The sequence below is a fragment of the Lolium perenne genome, chromosome 2 (assembly GCF_019359855.2).
Source record: "Lolium perenne isolate Kyuss_39 chromosome 2, Kyuss_2.0, whole genome shotgun sequence".
NCBI lineage: Eukaryota > Viridiplantae > Streptophyta > Magnoliopsida > Poales > Poaceae > Lolium > Lolium perenne.
In genome coordinates this window covers 242,552,684-242,573,102 of record NC_067245.2, presented here as the reverse complement: position 1 = coordinate 242,573,102, position 20,419 = coordinate 242,552,684, and the positions used below count along the sequence as shown (strand labels likewise).

Here is a 20,419-nt window from a genome sequence, read left to right as displayed (position 1 = left end):
AGGAATTCAGTAGCTGTCAGCAGATGATCCAGGAAAAAAGTGACAATGTGACGTCACATTATTTTAGGCAGAGTGTGCTATTGCTTTGCTTTGCTGACTCACACATGTTGAGCCGGAAATAAAGCCGCCATTTTGTGAATAATAAGACAATCAACTTATTAGACGGCCGTGAAGCTGGTGTAAGGTGTCACTGTCAGCACATGCTACTGACAATCAACAAATGTCCGGCCAGTCACTTTACCATGTCGACATGCGAATAATTACAAAAACTGGATAAAGTGTTTCACAAGCTCGCAGTTAGAGGTTAAGTATGAAGATTATGTAAACATGGTGAAAAGTTGTCACGAAAATAATGTGTACAGAGTACAACTTGCCATTTCATAGTTCTGAACTTATGATAGACAGAAAAGAGAATTTTAAAGAGGTCTAGCCTCCTCATGTGAATGGTGCCGAATTGGATAGTAAAACTAATCCACATAAATTTTGAAGTATTAACTCTTTAACTTGATCCAAATAGTTTCAATATGAAAAATTTATGGGAATCATACAAATTAATCCCCTTGAATATTTCAGTCCAAGAAGGTCCGAACCTTCCTATTACACGAGTCGGGTTCATACTCACGATCTACATTGAAGTAAGGGTGTGTTTGATTTGGCTTTTAGAGCCAACTTCTCGTTTCCCACGGTAGAATCTCAACCAAACGGTTTTAATAACACTGCCACATATCTACATTGAACTAAATTAGCATGTTACTATTGTCTGTTCGAAGCATAGTACCTTCGTGTCAAATCCGGTTGCAATGAGCAAGGACATAAGCTTATGGGATATGCTATGTGTTCTCAGGTAACAATCGACCACATCGGCTCCAAAATACAAATATGACATTTAGGCATTGATTTCCTGTCTATACGTTCTCTATCACTTTTTTTTTTCGAACGAAACATTCTCCATCACTTGGTGATGGCAATGTTTTCCCGATTGATTCTAAGAGACAAAACAATCCGGCAATTGACAACCGATTACCAACTCACACATGTTCATGACGTACATAAAACTAATGTAAATTGTTTCCTATAGCTTTCTCGTATCATCTAAACTCAACACTAGAGATTATTCCGTACCATCCCGCAATTTTCTTATTCCGTACCTGTAAGGTGGATACCTTTTGAGTTGTAGTACTTCCTCTGATCCAGATTAGTTGTCACAGCTCACATGTTAAATGAACCTAGGGAACATTTTACCCAAATCCGCAACATTACTTTGGATCACAGGAAGTATCATTAAATATTTGAAATCAACACTATAGAGCTTTACCAAAATATACAAATATGCAAATGTAGACAAATGTTACACGCCAATTCCTACACATGCGGACATGCCTAAATCCCCATTTGGATGAATACTAGTTTTCAAATTTCTTAAAATTTTAGAATATCCTGGATGGTGTGGTAGTACTTCATGAAATTTTAGATGACTTGAGAGCTACCAAGAAGCTGGTATTATTATGAAATTGGATTTTCAGAAAGCCTAAGATAAAATTCGATGGTCTTTCCTTATTGACATCCTTAGGGCATCTCCAACACCGCGTCCGCGTGTCCGTTTGGGTCGCACGCTGCATCCAACGCAGCGGACGTATCGCATATGTGAAAAGCAACAAAAAAGGAAAACAACGAAAACAATTAAACCTAACCATATTTCATTAAACATATACCCTATTTTGGGCAAATTTATACATATGCCCTATTTTGGGAAAATTTAAACTACCAAAAGAAAGCTCTCTATATGGGCTTTAAACTAAAAAATAAATAAAAAACCCTATCCTAGGGTTTGAGGAGGATGAGGTGGCAGCCGCTGTGCCGCCTAGTCCCTGTGGGCCTCCTCGCCGTCGCCGTCTCAGTGACCCTATTTGGACGGCTGGCCATATAGACCTAGCTAACTTACATTGGGAGAATAAGTGATTAATCGTCTTGTCCTGATGAGAGAAGACACACTTTTTACTTCCATGCCAATTGCGTTTGGCAAGATTATCTTTAGTAAGGATTACCCCCGACGAAGATACCAGGCAAAGATTTTTGTTCTCAGTGGTATCTTCATCTTCCAAATTTTTGAATTATTATCGACCGGGAGTTCAGGCTGAATTAAAGCATTGTACATGGAAGCCACTGAGAATGAACCATTCCCGGTAAGATTCCATCGAAATACATCCGGTCCCTGTGTCAGTTGAACTAACTCAAGACGCTGTAACAATTCCTGCCAAGAGGTTTGTCTGAGACCGATGAGACTTCTTCTAAAATCCACATTTGGTGGGAAATTTTCCAACACCTTAGCGATAGTATCGCTTTTGTGGCGCACTATATTGTACAATGCCGGATACTGTTCTCGGAGTGTGGTGTTACCCAACCATTTATCTTCCCAGAAACGAATTTCCGATCCATCCTTAATAGAGAAAGATCCATATGGAAAGAACAACTTCTTTGTTTCCATAAGACCAGCCCAAAAATGCGAATCTCCTGGTCTCCCAAATAACCTGAGGTAAAGCCTTTGAGCCAATATACTTTCTCTTGAGGAGTGTTTGCCATATGCCCTCTTTGGTAAGTAGCTTATACAACCATTTACCGAGTAGTGCCCTATTCTTAACCTGGAGGTCTTGAATACCAAGTCCTCCATGATCTTTTGGCCGACACATCACACTCTATTTAGCTAGCCGATATTTACGCTTCTTGCAGTCCCCTTGCCAGAAGAATCTTGATCGGAAATAATCCAACCGTTTTAAGACTCCTCTGGGAAGTTGGAAGAAAGATATCATATATAGTACCATATTACTCAGTACCGCATTTATGAGAACTAATCTTCCTCCCAAGGACAACAATTTACCTTTCCAATTACTTAATTTAATCTTAAGTCTTTCCTCAACCAATTTCCACTCAGCATTGGTAAGTCTCCGATAGTGAATCGGAATTCCCAAGTACCTAATTGGAAATTGGCCTTGGCCACAGCCGAAAAGTTCAGCATACTCTGTAACATGGTCTTGGGCCTCGCCAAAACAAAACAATTCACTTTTATGGAAATTTATTTTCAGACCCGACAAAAGCTCGAACGCAGAAAGAATTAACTTTAGGTTCCGAGCCTTGTCTATGTCATGATCCATAAAAAATATTGTATCGTCGGCATATTGAAGAATGGATAAACCTCCATCAACCAGATGAGGAATAACCCCTTCAATCTGGCCCTCAGACTTTGCACGTTCAATCAAGACAGCAAGCATATCAACCACTATATTAAATAGTACTGGCGATAATGGATCTCTCTGTCTTAGTCCTTTCTTAGTCTGGAAGTATTTGCCCACGTCATCATTGACTTTAATGGCAACACTTTCACCCGAGATAAAACTATTGATTAATATACATTTCAAGTATATATGTTCACAATTAAATTGAAGTGTCTATGTTAAATATCTAAGACAAAAGGATGCCCGTGCATACCTTTTAGGGGCAATTGCATCAGCCTCATCAAAAAATATAATGCTTGGAGCAGACAGACGTGCCCTCTGGAATGTTCTTCTAACAAAGCTTCACCTTCTCCAACATACTTCGAGTATAGTTCTGCACCACTGGTTGACAATATATTTCAAAACCAAGTTGGCTTTCATTGAAGAGCAAATCTTAAACAACAGGTGGCTAGGCTAAGCTTCTCTGTTCACTAGTTTAAGTTTATCCAAACTGCACAATGCTATAACAATTCAACCAACAAATACTTATATTATGCCAGCTTGATCAAGATACAATATGAATTAGTAAGTGTTTTTTTGCCTAGAAAAAGTTCATGTTTATTCCTTCCTCTCACCACTATCTCAGTTCTCACTATATCTGGGATTAATTGGGCTCAGCTTGATAATAAATGTACGGACTCTTTCGCATAGTAGAATAGAGAGCTGTGATTTGATTCAGAGAACGGACACAGTAATCGTTCTATGACAAACCTCGGAGAAAAGAAAGAAGCTTGGGCAGCATGTGCTGCAGCCTTGGCAAGGGTGGTCTTTGAGCACCCTGGAGGACCATGCAAAAGCACACCACGAACTGGTGATATCCCTAGTCTAGCAAATGCAGCAGCATGCTTGATGGGCCACTCAACAGCTTACTGAAGCTTCTTCTGAAGCATAGAAACAATCACCATTACAGCAGCTTTATTGTAAAACAGACAAAAATATAAAACATATCTCACCTTTAGATCTTTCAAACCTCCTATATCATCCCATGAAACAGTTGGAGCTTCTTTAGTTACCCCTCTTATCATGCTTGCTTTGGCCTCAGATCTAGCAGACTCCCAATCTTCCATCAGTAGTGTGACCATCTCCTTGTCCTCAGATGAGTTTGATAATCTACGATAAGCAAGTCTGGCAGCTTCTCGACATAGAGCTTGTAAATCAGCTCCAACATAACCATTGCAGTATCCAGCAATAGTCTGAAGATCGACCGTTTCATGAAGATGTAGATCCTTGGTATGAAGCTACAAAAAGAAAGGTTGTAAGGTTATACTTCAGGTAAAAATTCATGACATCAGTTAATGTATTCAGACAATGCAGGTTGTCAGTGCTATGTTACAGACATTTTTAGACACAGTGCATATAATATCAAGTAGTGGCCAGTGACAATACTACCTATCAGTTCTATACAAAGTCATGCATCCAAACACATAATACTTTGCAGATTTAACCATACAATCGGATAGTAAGAAGCATTATGCAACATAGAAGTCATCAAAGACATGCATAACAAATTGAATACTGATCCAAAGAGAAATCTTAAATTACCTCAAGAATCTGCACCCTTTCTTCTACAGGAGGAACAGAGACCTCTATCTCTGAGTCAAAACGTCCTGGCCTTCTCAATGCTGGATCAATAGCATCCACCCTGCACATTACGGGATGAGATATTGTTTCAATAGTAATAATAACAATTTCTATGAGATGATATATATACGATGGTCTTGTCCTACTAACAAGGCTCGTAAACATGGCCATTAAATTAGGAACTACAATATCCTACATGTTAGTTTTTTTTTTGAAATTTGCACGGGGGGGGAGAGAATCCCCACCTGAATTTCATTGATAAAAGGTGCTTAGTTTTGCGAATTACAAGCTGAGAAGTGATCTCACCACATCATGACATCTTCTCGCTGCTTAGGGTTTTTAAACCTATGCAACCAGAGAGATAGGTCATCAATTACATGAGAGATAACTGTGGAAGGGGAAACAATTACATCTCTGAAAATAAGTGAGTTCCTGACGTCCCAGATGCACCAGAGTATGGAGAGGAAGATGGATGGCCAGACTGAGTTTGGCAGGTGAATATGTGACTGTAAGCTTCAGGTGTTGGGGTAGTGGAGTAGGAGATGTTGCAGCTGTGCCCTCTGCCAGATGACACTCACGGCATGGCAGTCGAAAAAGAGGTGTTGACGGTCTTCGACTGTGTTAGGGCATCTTGGGCATGAAGGAGAGTCGATGATGGTTTTGCGATGAAGGTTTGATCTTGTGTTTAGTCTGCCGAGGTGGAAAAGCCAGCCGAAGATCTTGACCTTGCTTGGTACCTGGGATGCCTAGATGTAACCAGTTATGTCATCGGCCTGTTGGTCATGCAGAGAGTTGTATGCTGCCCTGGTGGAGAAGGTGGATCCATCTAGCATGATGCGTCGATCATTCTATTCAGTTAACTAAAAATCCTGCAGTAAGAGTAAGAGTGAAGCTAGCTCTGCAGCAGCCACATTGGTTAGCCTGTTCCTAAGACCTTGCTTAGACCTTGTTCCAAGATTTCACAGACAAAGGCATTAGGGCTTAAGTGGTGGGAAAATATAGCTGGGTGTGTGTTGGCAAGTGGTTCTTGGAGGAGCTATCTGTCTAGCTAGAAGAATGTGTTTTGGTCACTATTCACTTTGTATTGTGTGATGGCCCTGAGGGTGTCTAGGTTTTTGTGGATAATCCTACCAAAAGAGGAGCTGTTAGTCCCTTGTGTGACAGGGTAGGGAGATAGTTGTGAGATCCAGAGTCTCCAAGGTGTATTTTTTTTTTTTTGCAGAGTTCTGAAACAAAACTTTAGTAGTAGACAAACATTTTGCAAATGTAAGTTCTTGATGCCTAGACCAGCATATTTTTTGGGTAGACAAGCTCTAGACCAAGCAACTAGACATTGTGAACCTGAACAAGAGTCCTCTCCGGCCCAAAAGAATGCTCCTCTTTTTTTGTCTAATTTTTCAATAATAAGAAGCGGGATAAATAAGGAGGCCATGAAATGGGTTGGCAGACTGTCTAGTACTGCAGACAGGAGAGTTAGTCTTCCTCCCTTGGATAGGAGGGAGGCACACCATATCCTGCCAAGTATTTGTCTACTCTATCAATGAGGGGCTGGAATGCTGGTGGTGGAAGTTTTGTTGGTGAGAGAGGCAGGCCTAGGTAAGTCTGTGGGAAAGAGCTGATTGTTGTGTCCAGGGCAGCGGCAATCTGTTGTTCCTCTGTTGGTTGGATATTAAGTGTGATGAGAGTAGTTTTTTGAAAGTTTATTTGTAGTCCAGTTGCTTCCTGGAAAAGTTGCAGAATAGATTTTAATTTGTGTGCAGCCTGTGGGGAAGCTCTGGCCAGTATTAGTGTGTCATCTGCATACTGGATTGTTGCAGGTGGTAGATCATCTCTGATAGGATGCATCATATCATGTTGTGTGAAGGCTTGTGAGATGAGCTGTTGGAGGATGTCTGAGAAGATAATAAATAGGTAAGGGGAAATTGGATCTCCTTGCCTAAGGCCCGTGTTGCATTGGATCCATGGCCCTGGAACCCCATCTATTATATACTAAAAGCAAAATAAGAGTCTAAAATAGAGACACTACATTGATCCACATCATCAGAATTATTGTAACTGTTAGATCTATTATTTTAATGGTCATGATTAAAAGAGATTACGTAACATGTACAAGCATATTATTTTTGACATATAAGATATGTCACATTTGACGCGTACAAGCCTCCACTCCGTATGAAAAGAAAATAAAAAAGTCTCGAACCATTACGTACCTAAACATGATTAGTTCAGTTAGTCCTTTTCCATGCAGCAAGAGTCCACATGCCATACTACTCCATACCAAAATTAACGTAAAAGCTAATTGATTCTCTAACTCAAACACATACGTGCCCTAGATGAATTTAAATACTAGTATTCTTTTTTCTCCGACAAATCTTAGTGTGTTGATTAAGTGCCTCCACACGTGAACTTCTTTTTTGCTTATCAAAGATGAAGTGTATGCCTATTAACTGTTTGCAAGGAAAATACATATAGACTGGTTTGAAATCAATTTGTACACTCGGACTATGTGTTAATTGAATTTGGCATGCAGAAAGTAGAAACAGGTTTTTCGCGGCCTATGTAGGGACACTACTATTCTAATTAAATAATCTTTAAAATAATAGTCTCTTCGTGTGAAAACAAATCGTAAATTTATCTAAATTTATATGTATCTAGATATTATTTAATATATAAATACATCCAGATGTAGACAAATCAACAAAATCTTTTCGGAACGGAGGGAGTATAAATTTCAAGAAAAATAGTTAGAAAATAATTCACATATATATCTTGGAGTTAGAATGTACGAATAAATAATGATGTACTACTAGGCTTAACTACGTATGACCGTAGAATAATTAAAAAATGTATATTCAATGCGTTAAAATTGAATATGAAAGGCATTTATTTTTCTGATCCACTGCTTGATAGAGTATTAGGTAAACCCTAATTATGAACCATAAAAAACATGTGGCATCCACTTTTCAGGCACCACATTAGTCCACATCATCTAAATTATTCCTATTTACCTGGTGGCTCGGATGTGCTCATATGAGTAGGATGAGCGTGCATGTGTTCATAGCCGTGAGTGTATGTACATATTTGTGAGCGTCTCCGACTGTATTATGTTTTGCAAAAAAAGTTGCTATGATTTAGTCAAGTCGTATAATATATGGATTTGTGTGTCAAGGTAATATACCGTGTAGTTTCAAAATATGTAAATAAAACAGAGGAACATAGATGCTGAGATTTCTGGGACTAATAGTATCTGCCAACTCCATCTAACTAGCAAGCATAACCATATGTGATCTCGACATATCTGAGCAAAATTAAGTCCGAGCCAAGGCCAACATGTGTTCATTGTTGACATGTTAACCGACATAATTTTAAAGAGCAAGAATGCCAAGACTGGACATGTAAATGAAATGTTGCACTGCAAATATTGAATTTAGTACATAACAACCAAAATGCATGCAGGGGCAGATTTAAATTTAATTTTAATATATTTATTTATGTGTCAAAGAGTAATGAGTAGAATATAGAAAAATTAAGATGCATCAATGAGTACAGTATAAATGCAAGCCAGCTGTCAGTATACAAAGATGTACCACAACATTTTTTGCTATAATTGTACCTAAACCAATCACGACAGATAGAACTGCCTATATGCACTTAAATGCATCACCATCAATATAGCTTCATTTTTTGTACTAGAACATATTGTTTAATGCAACAAACGCCATTAGAGATATTTACCGAATAAGTTACAGTTACTTATGTTATTATATATGGTGGATATAGAACTAATTATTTATTTTCATAATAATCAGTCGTGATTGTGTGATATGAGTATCTATGAAACCTATTCTCTTAGTTCTCGAAAAATTACATAAAAATATGTACCACGCCCTCGCATTTGCGAGGGCCACTATGCTAGTTTAGTAAAATTGCAGTTCTGCCAGTTTGTAGTATGTTTTGAATCCATGTGCAGAAGAGGGGGGGAAACCTCTATGGATTAGGAGTGAGATTAGTGCAGCCCAAGAAACTGAGTCAAAAGCTTTCCTGAAATCTAATTTGATGAGCATGGTGGGTGCTTTTCTCTTATGGCAATAGTTGAGCAGATCTGCTGCATAGTTAAAGTTTTCTGCTATTGAACGTCCTCTAACAAAACCAGTTTGATCAGGGTGTATTATTGTTGGAATGAAAGGTTGTAGTCTGTTTGTTAGCACTTTTGCTATAGCTTTTATGGGGCAATTTTGTAGTGAGATTGGTCTGAAAGCATCATGAGAGTTTGCAGCATCTGATTTTGGTAAGAGAATAAGGAAGGCATGGTTTATACTGGACAGATCAGCTGATTGGTTGTGGAATTGGTGGAAAAGTTCAAATATTTCTGATTTAATAGATTGCCAGTATTTTTTGTAAAAACCTGGACCAAAACCATCAGGTCCGGGGCTAGCAAATGTGTTCATTTGGAAGAAAGCCGTTGTGATTTCTTCTTGTGTGAAGGGGTGGACTAGGGTGGATAGGTCTGTAATTCTTTGGGGGTAGAGATTGTGTAAATTAAAATTCCAAATGGGGACGAAAGGTTGTCGAAGCAGCTGTCTAAAATAACCGGTGAGAATATCCATTTTATGATGGAGAGAAGAGTAGTCGGAGCCGTTGTGATGTAAGGTGTGAATTTTATTTTTTCTATATTTAGTTGAGGCTATAGCATGGAAATACTTAGTGTTTTCGTCTCCTTTAATGGCGAATTTCATTTTGCTCCTCTGTCGCCAATAAGCAACCCTTTCTTTGATGAGCCGTTGGAGAATTTTGATGAGAAGCTTCCTTAGGTTAAACTCTAAGTGGGAGAGGTTTCTGCTTTCCTCTATGTGATCAAGGAAGGAAATGACACATTTGGTGTTTGATTCTCTAATTTTTTGCGGTGAGAAAGACCGTCTCCAAGATTTTAGTGTGTGTCTTGTCCGTTTTAGTTTTGCCGTTAGGCGGGAAGCCGCATTTGAATTGTTATGGGCTGAGTTCCAGGCGTTGGTGATTATTGGGCCGCATTGTGGGATTTGGGCCCAGCTAGTTTCAAATCGAAAAAAAGGCGGGACGTGGTATGAGCGTGGATACTGTGATGAGGAGTGGTACGTGATCGGAGACAAATCGCGTTAGCGAGGACAGCGTTGAGTTTGGAAACGTTTGATTCCAGTAATTGTTGATGAAACCCCTGTCTATCCTTTGCAGGGTGGGGTCGACACGATTACTTGACCAAGTGTATAAGCGATCAGTTAGAGGTAATTCGAGTAGGGCTAGGTTATGGATCGCTTCGTTGAAAGCATCAGCTTCGTCCTGCCGAAAAGAGTCATTGTTTTTATCGGTTGAGTTGCGCATAAGGTTGAAATCGCCCAATAGGATCCAAGGTGTGTTTGAGGGTGGATGAATTGTCTGAATTTCTTGAAGGAATTGTAGTTTTAAAGCGTGATCCGTGGGTGCATAGATGTTGGTTACCATGATTTCTTGATTATTGGAGGTGGAGGTGATGATGGTGGTTAATGCAAATTGGTGTTTCGACTATGGATTTTATGGAGAAGCAGTTTTTTGAGGCAGCATTGAGAATTCCTCCTGCTGCCCCTATGGATGGTTTGAAAGCAAAGGCGTTTAGTGATTTGGTAGGAAAGTTTTTGCTTTTTGGTTTGGTATTTCTTGGAGCTTGGTTTCTTGTAGTAGTAGGACATAGGGGTTTATATTGTAAATTTCGTTTAGCAGTTCGTCACATTTTGTTTTCTGCCCTAAGCCACGTATGTTCCAAGAGCAAAATAAGTAGGAAATATTATTCATTGAGAAACAAAGGTTACACCAAGATAAAGAGTGGTAGAGGCACATTGGTGTAACAGCATTCGATCTAGAAAAGTAAAAGAGCAGATAGGCATAGTTCGCCAGGGTGAAGCGTGAGCAGCCGACAGTTGACGATGTTGCGGCGTGATCTTCAGGTCGAGGACGAGATTCATGGAGCGTCGTCGGTCACCGGCATGTCAGAGAGGGCCGCAAGCTCATCGTCCGTGGCGCCACACTCGCGAGCAACTGCGTGGATGGCGTCGACGTTGGAGGAGGGGAGGTCAGGAGCGTCGATGAGACCGGCGTCGCAGAGTGCTGCGTTGAGCGGGGAGGAGGCCGCCGAGAGGTCGAATGAGGCAGCTTTCTTCTTGACGGCATGCTCAAGCATGCCGACAAACCTTGCTTCCTGCTTGGCGGCGAGACGCTGGCTACAACGCACTTTGGCCGCGGCCTCAGTGGCCCGGCGAACACGTGTGCGACGGCGGTGCGCCTCCCTGACATGGAAGGGGTCGGGTGTGTGCACAAAGTTTTCTGTATGTTGGGGTTCAGTTATGTCGTCAGTGATAGATTCAGTTAGTGGGTTGATTTGAATGTGAGGGCGGGAAGAGGGGGTAGAAGGACCTTGGTCAGAAGCAGAGGCAGTGAAGGTGATCGGTGGCTCGTGGTGCAGCTCCTGGATGGATGAGATGAGCTCCTCGCCGTGTGCGATGAGGTCTTCAGCCGCCTTCTGTGCTGCGTCAGCGGCTTCGATTGCCAGGTGAGTGGCATCAACATCGTGGGCTGGCGATGCAGGCAGGGGCGTAGAGGTTGCCGGAGGCTACGGTGGCGAGGCTTGGAGCAGAGGCAGAACGTCGTCTTCCCTGGGCGGCGAGGAGCGCGGAGAGTTGGGTGGTGCGCGAGGTGAGTCAGGGCCCGGCCCTGTCTGTGTGCCAACGGACGCAGAGGTTGGAACTGTCTGAGGGCGAGGGGCTGGCGGAGGAGGCGGGGGAGCGTCGGCCACCACATCTAGCAGCCACACATTATCGATGTCGAAGTGCACGATGACGACGTCGTCGTTGGGCATGCGAAGGACCGCAGAGGGAGGGACCATCTTGCCTCGTTCGAGAAGCACGGAGGCGTGGATGACGGTGAAGTCTTGGCCGGTGACGCTGCATTGGTCGACGCAGCAAAGTTTCCCAATGGAGCCAAAGACGAAGTTGGCGCCGGCTGGGTGCCAGAGATGGAGCGGGTATTTGTTGGCGCGTAGCTCGACGATGATGTCGTAGCTGGTGGTGGAGATGTCCTCGGCAGCGTTCGGGGTGACCACGGTGACCGTGGCGCCCTCAAGCGGGTAGGGGCCGAGCCGAATCGCACGGTACCGGTCGACGTTGGAGGGGAAGATGATGAGCACGTAGCCGGCGGGATGTGGTATGAGCGTGGATACTGTGATGAGGAGTGGTACGTGATCGGAGACAAATCGCGTTAGCGAGGACAGCGTTGAGTTTGGAAACGTTTGATTCCAGTAATTGTTGATGAAACCCCTGTCTATCCTTTGCAGGGTGGGGTCGACACGATTACTTGACCAAGTGTATAAGCGATCAGTTAGAGGTAATTCGAGTAGGGCTAGGTTATGGATCGCTTCGTTGAAAGCATCAGCTTCGTCCTGCCGAAAAGAGTCATTGTTTTTATCGGTTGAGTTGCGCATAAGGTTGAAATCGCCCAATAGGATCCAAGGTGTGTTTGAGGGTGGATGAATTGTCTGAATTTCTTGAAGGAATTGTAGTTTTAAAGCGTGATCCGTGGGTGCATAGATGTTGGTTACCATGATTTCTTGATTATTGGAGGTGGAGGTGATGATGGTGGTTAATGCAAATTGGTGTTTCGACTATGGATTTTATGGAGAAGCAGTTTTTTGAGGCAGCATTGAGAATTCCTCCTGCTGCCCCTATGGATGGTTTGAAAGCAAAGGCGTTTAGTGATTTGGTAGGAAAGTTTTTGCTTTTTGGTTTGGTATTTCTTGGAGCTTGGTTTCTTGTAGTAGTAGGACATAGGGGTTTATATTGTAAATTTCGTTTAGCAGTTCGTCACATTTTGTTTTCTGCCCTAAGCCACGTATGTTCCAAGAGCAAAATAAGTAGGAAATATTATTCATTGAGAAACAAAGGTTACACCAAGATAAAGAGTGGTAGAGGCACATTGGTGTAACAGCATTCGATCTAGAAAAGTAAAAGAGCAGATAGGCATAGTTCGCCAGGGTGAAGCGTGAGCAGCCGACAGTTGACGATGTTGCGGCGTGATCTTCAGGTCGAGGACGAGATTCATGGAGCGTCGTCGGTCACCGGCATGTCAGAGAGGGCCGCAAGCTCATCGTCCGTGGCGCCACACTCGCGAGCAACTGCGTGGATGGCGTCGACGTTGGAGGAGGGGAGGTCAGGAGCGTCGATGAGACCGGCGTCGCAGAGTGCTGCGTTGAGCGGGGAGGAGGCCGCCGAGAGGTCGAATGAGGCAGCTTTCTTCTTGACGGCATGCTCAAGCATGCCGACAAACCTTGCTTCCTGCTTGGCGGCGAGACGCTGGCTACAACGCACTTTGGCCGCGGCCTCAGTGGCCCGGCGAACACGTGTGCGACGGCGGTGCGCCTCCCTGACATGGAAGGGGTCGGGTGTGTGCACAAAGTTTTCTGTATGTTGGGGTTCAGTTATGTCGTCAGTGATAGATTCAGTTAGTGGGTTGATTTGAATGTGAGGGCGGGAAGAGGGGGTAGAAGGACCTTGGTCGAAGCGAGGCGATGAAGGTGATCGGTGGCTCGTGGTGCAGCTCCTGGATGGATGAGATGAGCTCCTCGCCGTGTGCGATGAGGTCTTCAGCCGCCTTCTGTGCTGCGTCAGCGGCTTCGATTGCCAGGTGAGTGGCATCAACATCGTGGGCTGGCGATGCAGGCAGGGGCGTAGAGGTTGCCGGAGGCTACGGTGGCGAGGCTTGGAGCAGAGGCAGAACGTCGTCTTCCCTGGGCGGCGAGGAGCGCGGAGAGTTGGGTGGTGCGCGAGGTGAGTCAGGGCCCGGCCCTGTCTGTGTGCCAACGGACGCAGAGGTTGGAACTGTCTGAGGGCGAGGGGCTGGCGGAGGAGGCGGGGGAGCGTCGGCCACCACATCTAGCAGCCACACATTATCGATGTCGAAGTGCACGATGACGACGTCGTCGTTGGGCATGCGAAGGACCGCAGAGGGAGGGACCATCTTGCCTCGTTCGAGAAGCACGAAGGCGTGGATGACGGTGAAGTCTTGGCCGGTGACGCTGCATTGGTCGACGCAGCAAAGTTTCCCAATGGAGCCAAAGACGAAGTTGGCGCCGGCTGGGTGCCAGAGATGGAGCGGGTATTTGTTGGCGCGTAGCTCGACGATGATGTCGTAGCTGGTGGTGGAGATGTCCTCGGCAGCGTTCGGGGTGACCACGGTGACCGTGGCGCCCTCAAGCGGGTAGGGGCCGAGCCGAATCGCACGGTACCGGTCGACGTTGGAGGGGAAGATGATGAGCACGTAGCCAAAAGCGGACGGGGCGAGGACGAACGGTGGGCACCTGGGGTTGAGCTCGAGCGCTGCACGGATGAACGGGAGTTCCTGCCTGACGTGGCCATCGATGACGACGAACGCAAGGTTGGTGACATCGTGAAGGAAATGCTGCGGCACGAAGATTTCTGGCACATGCCCTCCAAGCCTTGCAGCGTGGCTTGAGGCGGCTCGTGCACGCGTGGCAATCGAAGTGCCACACAAGATGCCGTTGGTGGCGTCAGTGGCGATGTCGGGCATGGGGACGTTGTGGGTGGCGGAGCCCCGTTGCGACGGCGGGGCAGAGTCGTCGTCGTCGATGTCTTCGCCCTCGGAGTAGAAGTTGATGGGATTGGCACGCTGGCTAGGTTGGTTGTGGATGCTGTAGGCAGGGCGGTGGGTGAGGTTGAAGCGACGTGCACCGAGCCAGAGGTCGCCGTTTGGGGCGGCAACGATGACCGACCCATCGTCGGTGGAAGGGGTGGGAGCGGAGGGGGAGGCCATTGGAGCGGTGATGGGTTGTGTGTTTGGCGCGGGGGAGAACGGTGGAAGGGTGTGGTGACCTTGCATACCACTGCATGTTGTAGTATACCAGTCGTTGATATAACATTCACGAAGTACCAATCCGAAAATATTACATCCCTCAGAGTAGTGTAATAGAACATAGCTGGTCCATAACTCATTCATTTATTATTACAAACCATATGTACATATCATCACGGAGTTCCTCATGGGTCCAGAGAGGAATACTCCTGGGTTCCAGTTGAACCCGACTTAGCTTACAATATAATAGTCTTAGCAGGTCATACATTTATTCGACTCGAGCAGCTAAGTACTAAAGTGTTCGTACTGCTCGGCTACTACTACGACTCCACGGTGCTAGACTTGTCCTCCTTCAGAACCGTCCCCGGCTCCGTAGACTATAAGGTAGTCTACTCCTTCTACACCTCCGGAGAGGTCTGGCTCTTCATAGAAGATCCCATCTGCTCCTCCTTGGTCGTCGGTGTCCTCCTCAAGATGATTCAGGCAATCTAAGCAGGGGATTATACGAGGTATCAGTACGAGCGTACTCAGCAAGTTCATAATAGGAAAGAGGTGTTTAATGCACTAGCTACGGTATTAGACTAGAAAGTCTAATACCCATGCATGTTTTCATAATCATTTCTTCAAAAGGTTGCTTTTATTCAGAAGAACTATGTCCGTCAGCCTTCACCGGTTTACTAGAACTTCATGGAGTTCCTTTCCGGCCGCGTTCGTAGTTCCTTATCCCGGAGCAGGGAGTGACAGGTCACAGTTCTTTACACTCTGCAGAGGTGTGTTGCTTTACCCATAAGAGATCTTAACCTTGGTGCCAACCGGGCAGCTTTCCCGTCCACACTTCCTTGGTGTGAGGCCCGGTATAAGGTCCTAGCCAAAATGCATTCCCCTGCGACCTCGCACACCCACCCTTTGTTGCAATCCCCGACCCTGGGTCCTCGCCGGTGTACTTATACCAATTAAGGATGACCCCCGACCACGACGACAATTCAGGGCTCTACCATAAATTCCTTCGCCGGTAGATGCAACCCATCATAGACCGCATTACCGTGGGGACTTGGGGCTCCCCAACCACTCCGCTTGTCCCTCAGGATCAAGTGACTACGGTAAGCACATCCGTTGATGTACGAGAGGAGAGAACACACTTGACTACCCCGTCCCATTCCAGATCTTATGGTTAACACGGGTATTACGGCACAAGAATCACTGGACGATATTTGTTGTTAATCCTAGATGGATATAAACCCTTGCAATGGAACCTCCACCATATCAACACATACCATGGTTCCATTTCCCACCATATAGTCATGTTCATAGTTATGAAAATAGTTCTTTTGATTTTCATGCAAGAGTGATAAGTGTAGTACTTTGCAAGTAATTTGGTAAAAATACTCAAATGACATGAGCAAACGATGAACTTGCCTGGCAACTGTGATGTAATGTAGTTGGATGCTTTGGATTGACCCCGATCCTCTGTTTCTGAAAGAAGCATCATTGTCCGATAAGGGCAATGGTTAAAGAAGCAATTATGCATGCTTTCAGTTTTTAGGGTTTGGTTCGCCCTTCCCGATGCTCTATTATTTCATGTAAGAGGTGTTTACTAAGAATAATTTAGGGATACTCTGTTTAAGGTAAAATACTACCTTGGAATGTTGCCAAGGTGTTTTTAAAGTCCAAAATAATTTATGGACTTATTTTATCATTAAAAATATGGTGGGTTATTTTTAATGATTATTTTTAATATTTATTCGTTGCCTTAAATTATGATCCAATTTTATTGGTTAGAAAAATTCTACTTCATATTTTATTATGGTAGAGAGTTTTATGCTGATTGGTTTACATATTTTTATTTATTTTTTAGAGTTATATTTATTTTCTAAAATTCCTGGAGAGATTTAATTAATTGGGCAATTTTTGAAAAGACAGAAATGCCCCTGGGCCCACCTGTCAGTGGAGCCCAACGGGTTGGGTTAGACCCACTCGGGTCCAACCGACCCGTGCGGTCGCTCACTCCACCTCTCCACCGCGTCGACTCGACGAACCCTAATCCCCTCTCTCTCTGGCGACCCGCGTCGCCTCCACCATCGCCGACCGATTCCGTCGGACCCCGGCGGTATTGGCCCTCGCCATGGGGCACAATCGAACCGCTCCACGACGCCGGTCATGCTCCTCCGCGTAGATCTGGAGCTGGCGTGGCTCCCGCTCGTCCCCGACCCCCTCTCTCTGGCTAGGGTTACGGGATCCGTGGAGATCTCGCTGCTCCCTGGCTTTCCAGGCGTTATGGCGCCGCCATTCGCCCGGCTTGTGCCGCCGTGGCCGCCATGGCCGCGACTGCTGCCTTCTCGCCCAGGTGTGTGCTCTCTCTCTCTCTCGTCTGTTCTTCCTCCCCTCACACCACTGGATGCCTTGGCATCCATGGTGCCGTGCTGCTGCTGTGACCTCCATGCTCTAGCATGTGCTGTTGCTTCTGTGTGCATGCCTGTGCTGCTGCTCTGCTTATGCTGCTGCTCTCTCCATGCTCTAGCCTGTGTTGCTCTACCCTACTTGTTGTGCATGGTTCTGTGTGCTTCCTAGATGCTACTGGCTTGCTTATGCCTGTGTAACTTGTCTGCAGCTATTCCTATGCTTGTGTTCATGCTGTTATTACTGCTGTGGCACTCCTGCAGTTGCTCATGAGCATGCTGTGATGCTCATGGCTTGCCATGTTGCTCCAGCTGCTGCTGCTGCTACTGGATGGTCCTATGTGTTCTCCAACCTTGTCCCTGGCTTGATTACTTGAAGCAATCCTTGCTTATGCAAGAACCAGTGCCACATGTGTGCTGCTCATTGAGCTCTAGCTCGTGGCAAAGCTCTACTAGGCTTGTCTGTCATCTAGATGCATCATTTCTTTGCTGATGTGCTTCTGGATACAATTATATATGATTTATTTGATTATCTGTGATGCAATTAATCATGAGCTGTGGCTATTTAATATATATGGTGCATGGATAGGTGTTGGACTAGGTTCTAGCATGCTCTTGCATGCCCTGCCAAGTCCTGATGATCATATGATCATCCGTTGCTTGGAGATGGTTGATGTCTTATGACTTATGACTCACTGATGCTCCTCCTTGTGTCTGTGTGACACACTGGCCTGTGCTGGTGCATACTTGTGCTTCCTCAAGCCCCTGCTATTGCTTGCAATGATCCATTGGATCATCTGCAAGGCCTGGTGCATGGTTTACTTAACTGTTTCATTTATCTGAGTAGTTCTGCTTCATTAAATAGATAAATGATGTGAACTGATTTGCAGTAATGATCATATAAGTGGATTTAATAGAGCTAGAAGGATGCCAACCATTTGTTGGGGACCCTAGCTCCCTTTGAACCCTTCTGGGTAATGATATGCTATTTGGCTTGATGGTTTTGTGGTTGAGGTGACCTCAACAACAATTCCTTGCTGTTTTTGGTAGCTCCCACCTCAGGTGGCTTGCTGTTTATGGATAAATGCTTACTGGTTGATCATGTTTGATTGCCAGAAGCTTTTGATGTTGGCAAATACTTGCAGAAAACATATTTCTCTGCATGTATGATGGTTTTAAATGGGCTAGAGTAGTCTGGGTGTATATAGGTAAAAGTCTGGGATAGTTTTCTTCCTATTTCCATTTGGAAATATGCTACCTCTTGTCTGGTTGGCATAACCATGGTCTTAGGCTGTGATTGATCCCTGGTCTTTGCCATTTCCACCAGGTTACTCTTGGTCCATGACCAAGTGATGGTCAATACTGGTGTATTCCACCCTTTTGTGTGTCTGTGTATACATGACTGTGCAAATGGTGAACAAAACCATCTGTTTTTCTCATGGTCATGGTATACCTCACTCCAGCTCCTAGAAAATGGTGTTGGTGTAGAGGTGTTGCTTCTGGATGCTTTCTGTGCTGGCCCTGCTCCTCCTAGTGGCTTGTGCTTGATCTACTTCATGGTTTGATGCTCAACAGAAAGCAGTTCTTTGATGGAGCTGTTTCTGGATGATTTTGATGGCTAGGAGTTCTTCCTGTTCTTGTGTTCTTACCCTGTGGAGCTGCTGTCGTTGAACAGCTAGGGTTTGGGCTGTGAAAAGGTTTTATACCCCCTGTACCTTGCTTCCTTGGTCGACAACAAAGCTGGTCACTTTGGTGACCCTCCCTGGCCTGTGTGTGTGTGCTGTTGTGCATGCAGCACACCCTGTGAGCCGCCTGTGTGCTTCACAGGTTGGGACTTGGTCCTTTGGCTTGGCTTCCCCGACAGTGTTGAGATTATCCTCTCAAATTGATCATTTTTACACTAACCTGCCAAGTGGCTTTGCCACTTGGCATAATTTGCTTTTCTATGTGTTGTGTTAAAATGCAGGGATCAAAGGAATGCTCAAGAAGTTCTTCATCAAGTGTTGATCAAGAATTCTTGAAGAATTTAGCTAGTAGTTTAGCCATTTGCATAACTTTGTAATTTTCATTTTCATTTTCATTTATTTAATTTCTGTCCTCCCGTCTGAGGATGATAGGCGGTGCTATAGTCTAACTTGGATCCTAAAGCTTCGTGAAGTTGTTTCCAGAATGCTGATGTTAACACAGATCCTCGATCTGACACAATTTTCTTGGGTACTCCGTGTTTACTCACTATCTCTTTGATGTAAAGATCTATGAGCTTCTATCCTTTGTCCTGTTAATTTACGGCTAAGAAATGTGCACTTTTCGTCAACCGGTCCACGATTAACCATATCATGTCCTTCTTTTTATTGGTCATGGGTAGTCCGGTGATGAAATCCATTCCTATCTCTTCCCACTTCCATTCTGGGATTGGTAAAGGTTGCAATGTTCCTGCTGGACTTTGATGTTCTGCCTTCACCCTTTGACAAGTATGGCATTCTGCCACATATTGTGCAATCTCCCTCTTCATGTTATTCCACCAGAACAATTCTTTTAGATCCATATACATCTTTGTAATTCCTGGATGTATTGAGTACGGTGTTTGATGTGCTTCTCTGAGTATAACTTCCTTGATCTCATCGTTGTCTGGAACACAAATCCTTTTCTTGAACCATAGTGATCCAGACTCACCTCGGTGAAATTCTGAAGGTCTTCCTTCATCAATCCTTCTCGTCTCCTCCATGATGAATGGATCGTCTAACTGACCCACGATAATCTCATTCCTAAGATTCACATTTAACTCATCCGCTACTTGTAATGCTGATAGTCCTTCATGTGCTTCTTTCTCCCAGAGTTGTATCTGTGCTTGGCTTATTTCCTTCTTCAATTCCGATGGTAGTTCTTGTTCAACTCCTCCGGTACTCTTCCGACATAAGGCATCGGCTACAACATTAGCCTTTCCTGGTGTGTAGTTGATGGTCAAATCATAATCCTTGATCAATTCAAGCCATCTTTTCTGCCTCATATTCAGTTCCTTCTGAGAGTAAGAAGTACTTGAGACTTTTGTGATCTGTGTATAGCTCACACTTTGCTCCATAGAGAAAATGTCTCCATCCTTTTAATGCAAACACAACTGCTGCTAGCTCGAGATCATGTGTTGGATAATTGACTTCATGTGGTCTAAGTTGTCTTGATCCATAAGATATGATTTTCTGATCTTGCATGAGTACACAGCCTAGTCCATGCTTGGATGCGTCACAATATACTGTATAATCCTTGCCAACTTCTGGTACTCTAACACAGGTGCGGTGGTTAGTTTTTCCT

General features: G+C 44.4%; 1 protein-coding gene across 1 annotated transcript; it reads right to left on the bottom strand.

Annotated features, from left to right (window-relative positions):
• Positions 1 to 3,986: 3,986 nt before the first annotated feature.
• LOC127330546 (cell division control protein 48 homolog B-like) lies at positions 3,987 to 4,930 on the bottom strand. The gene is made up of 2 exons (XM_051356722.2): positions 4,812 to 4,930; positions 3,987 to 4,507 (listed from the first exon to the last, which is right to left on the bottom strand). Exons 1-2 carry the CDS (start codon positions 4,917 to 4,919, stop codon positions 4,136 to 4,138), a joined length of 480 nt encoding a protein of 159 aa, XP_051212682.1. The 5' UTR covers positions 4,920 to 4,930; the 3' UTR covers positions 3,987 to 4,135.
• Between the last annotated feature and the right edge of the window lie 15,489 nt (positions 4,931 to 20,419).

Excerpts from the sequence above, each read along its gene's own strand:
- LOC127330546 (XM_051356722.2), bottom strand. The coding sequence starts at position 4,919 with ATGTGCAGGGTGGATGCTATTGATCCAGCATTGAGAAGGCCAGGACGT. Across the intron at positions 4,508-4,811 it reads AAAGGGTGCAGATTCTTGAG|CTTCATACCAAGGATCTACA; the intron begins GTAATTTAAGAT and ends TTCTTTTTGTAG.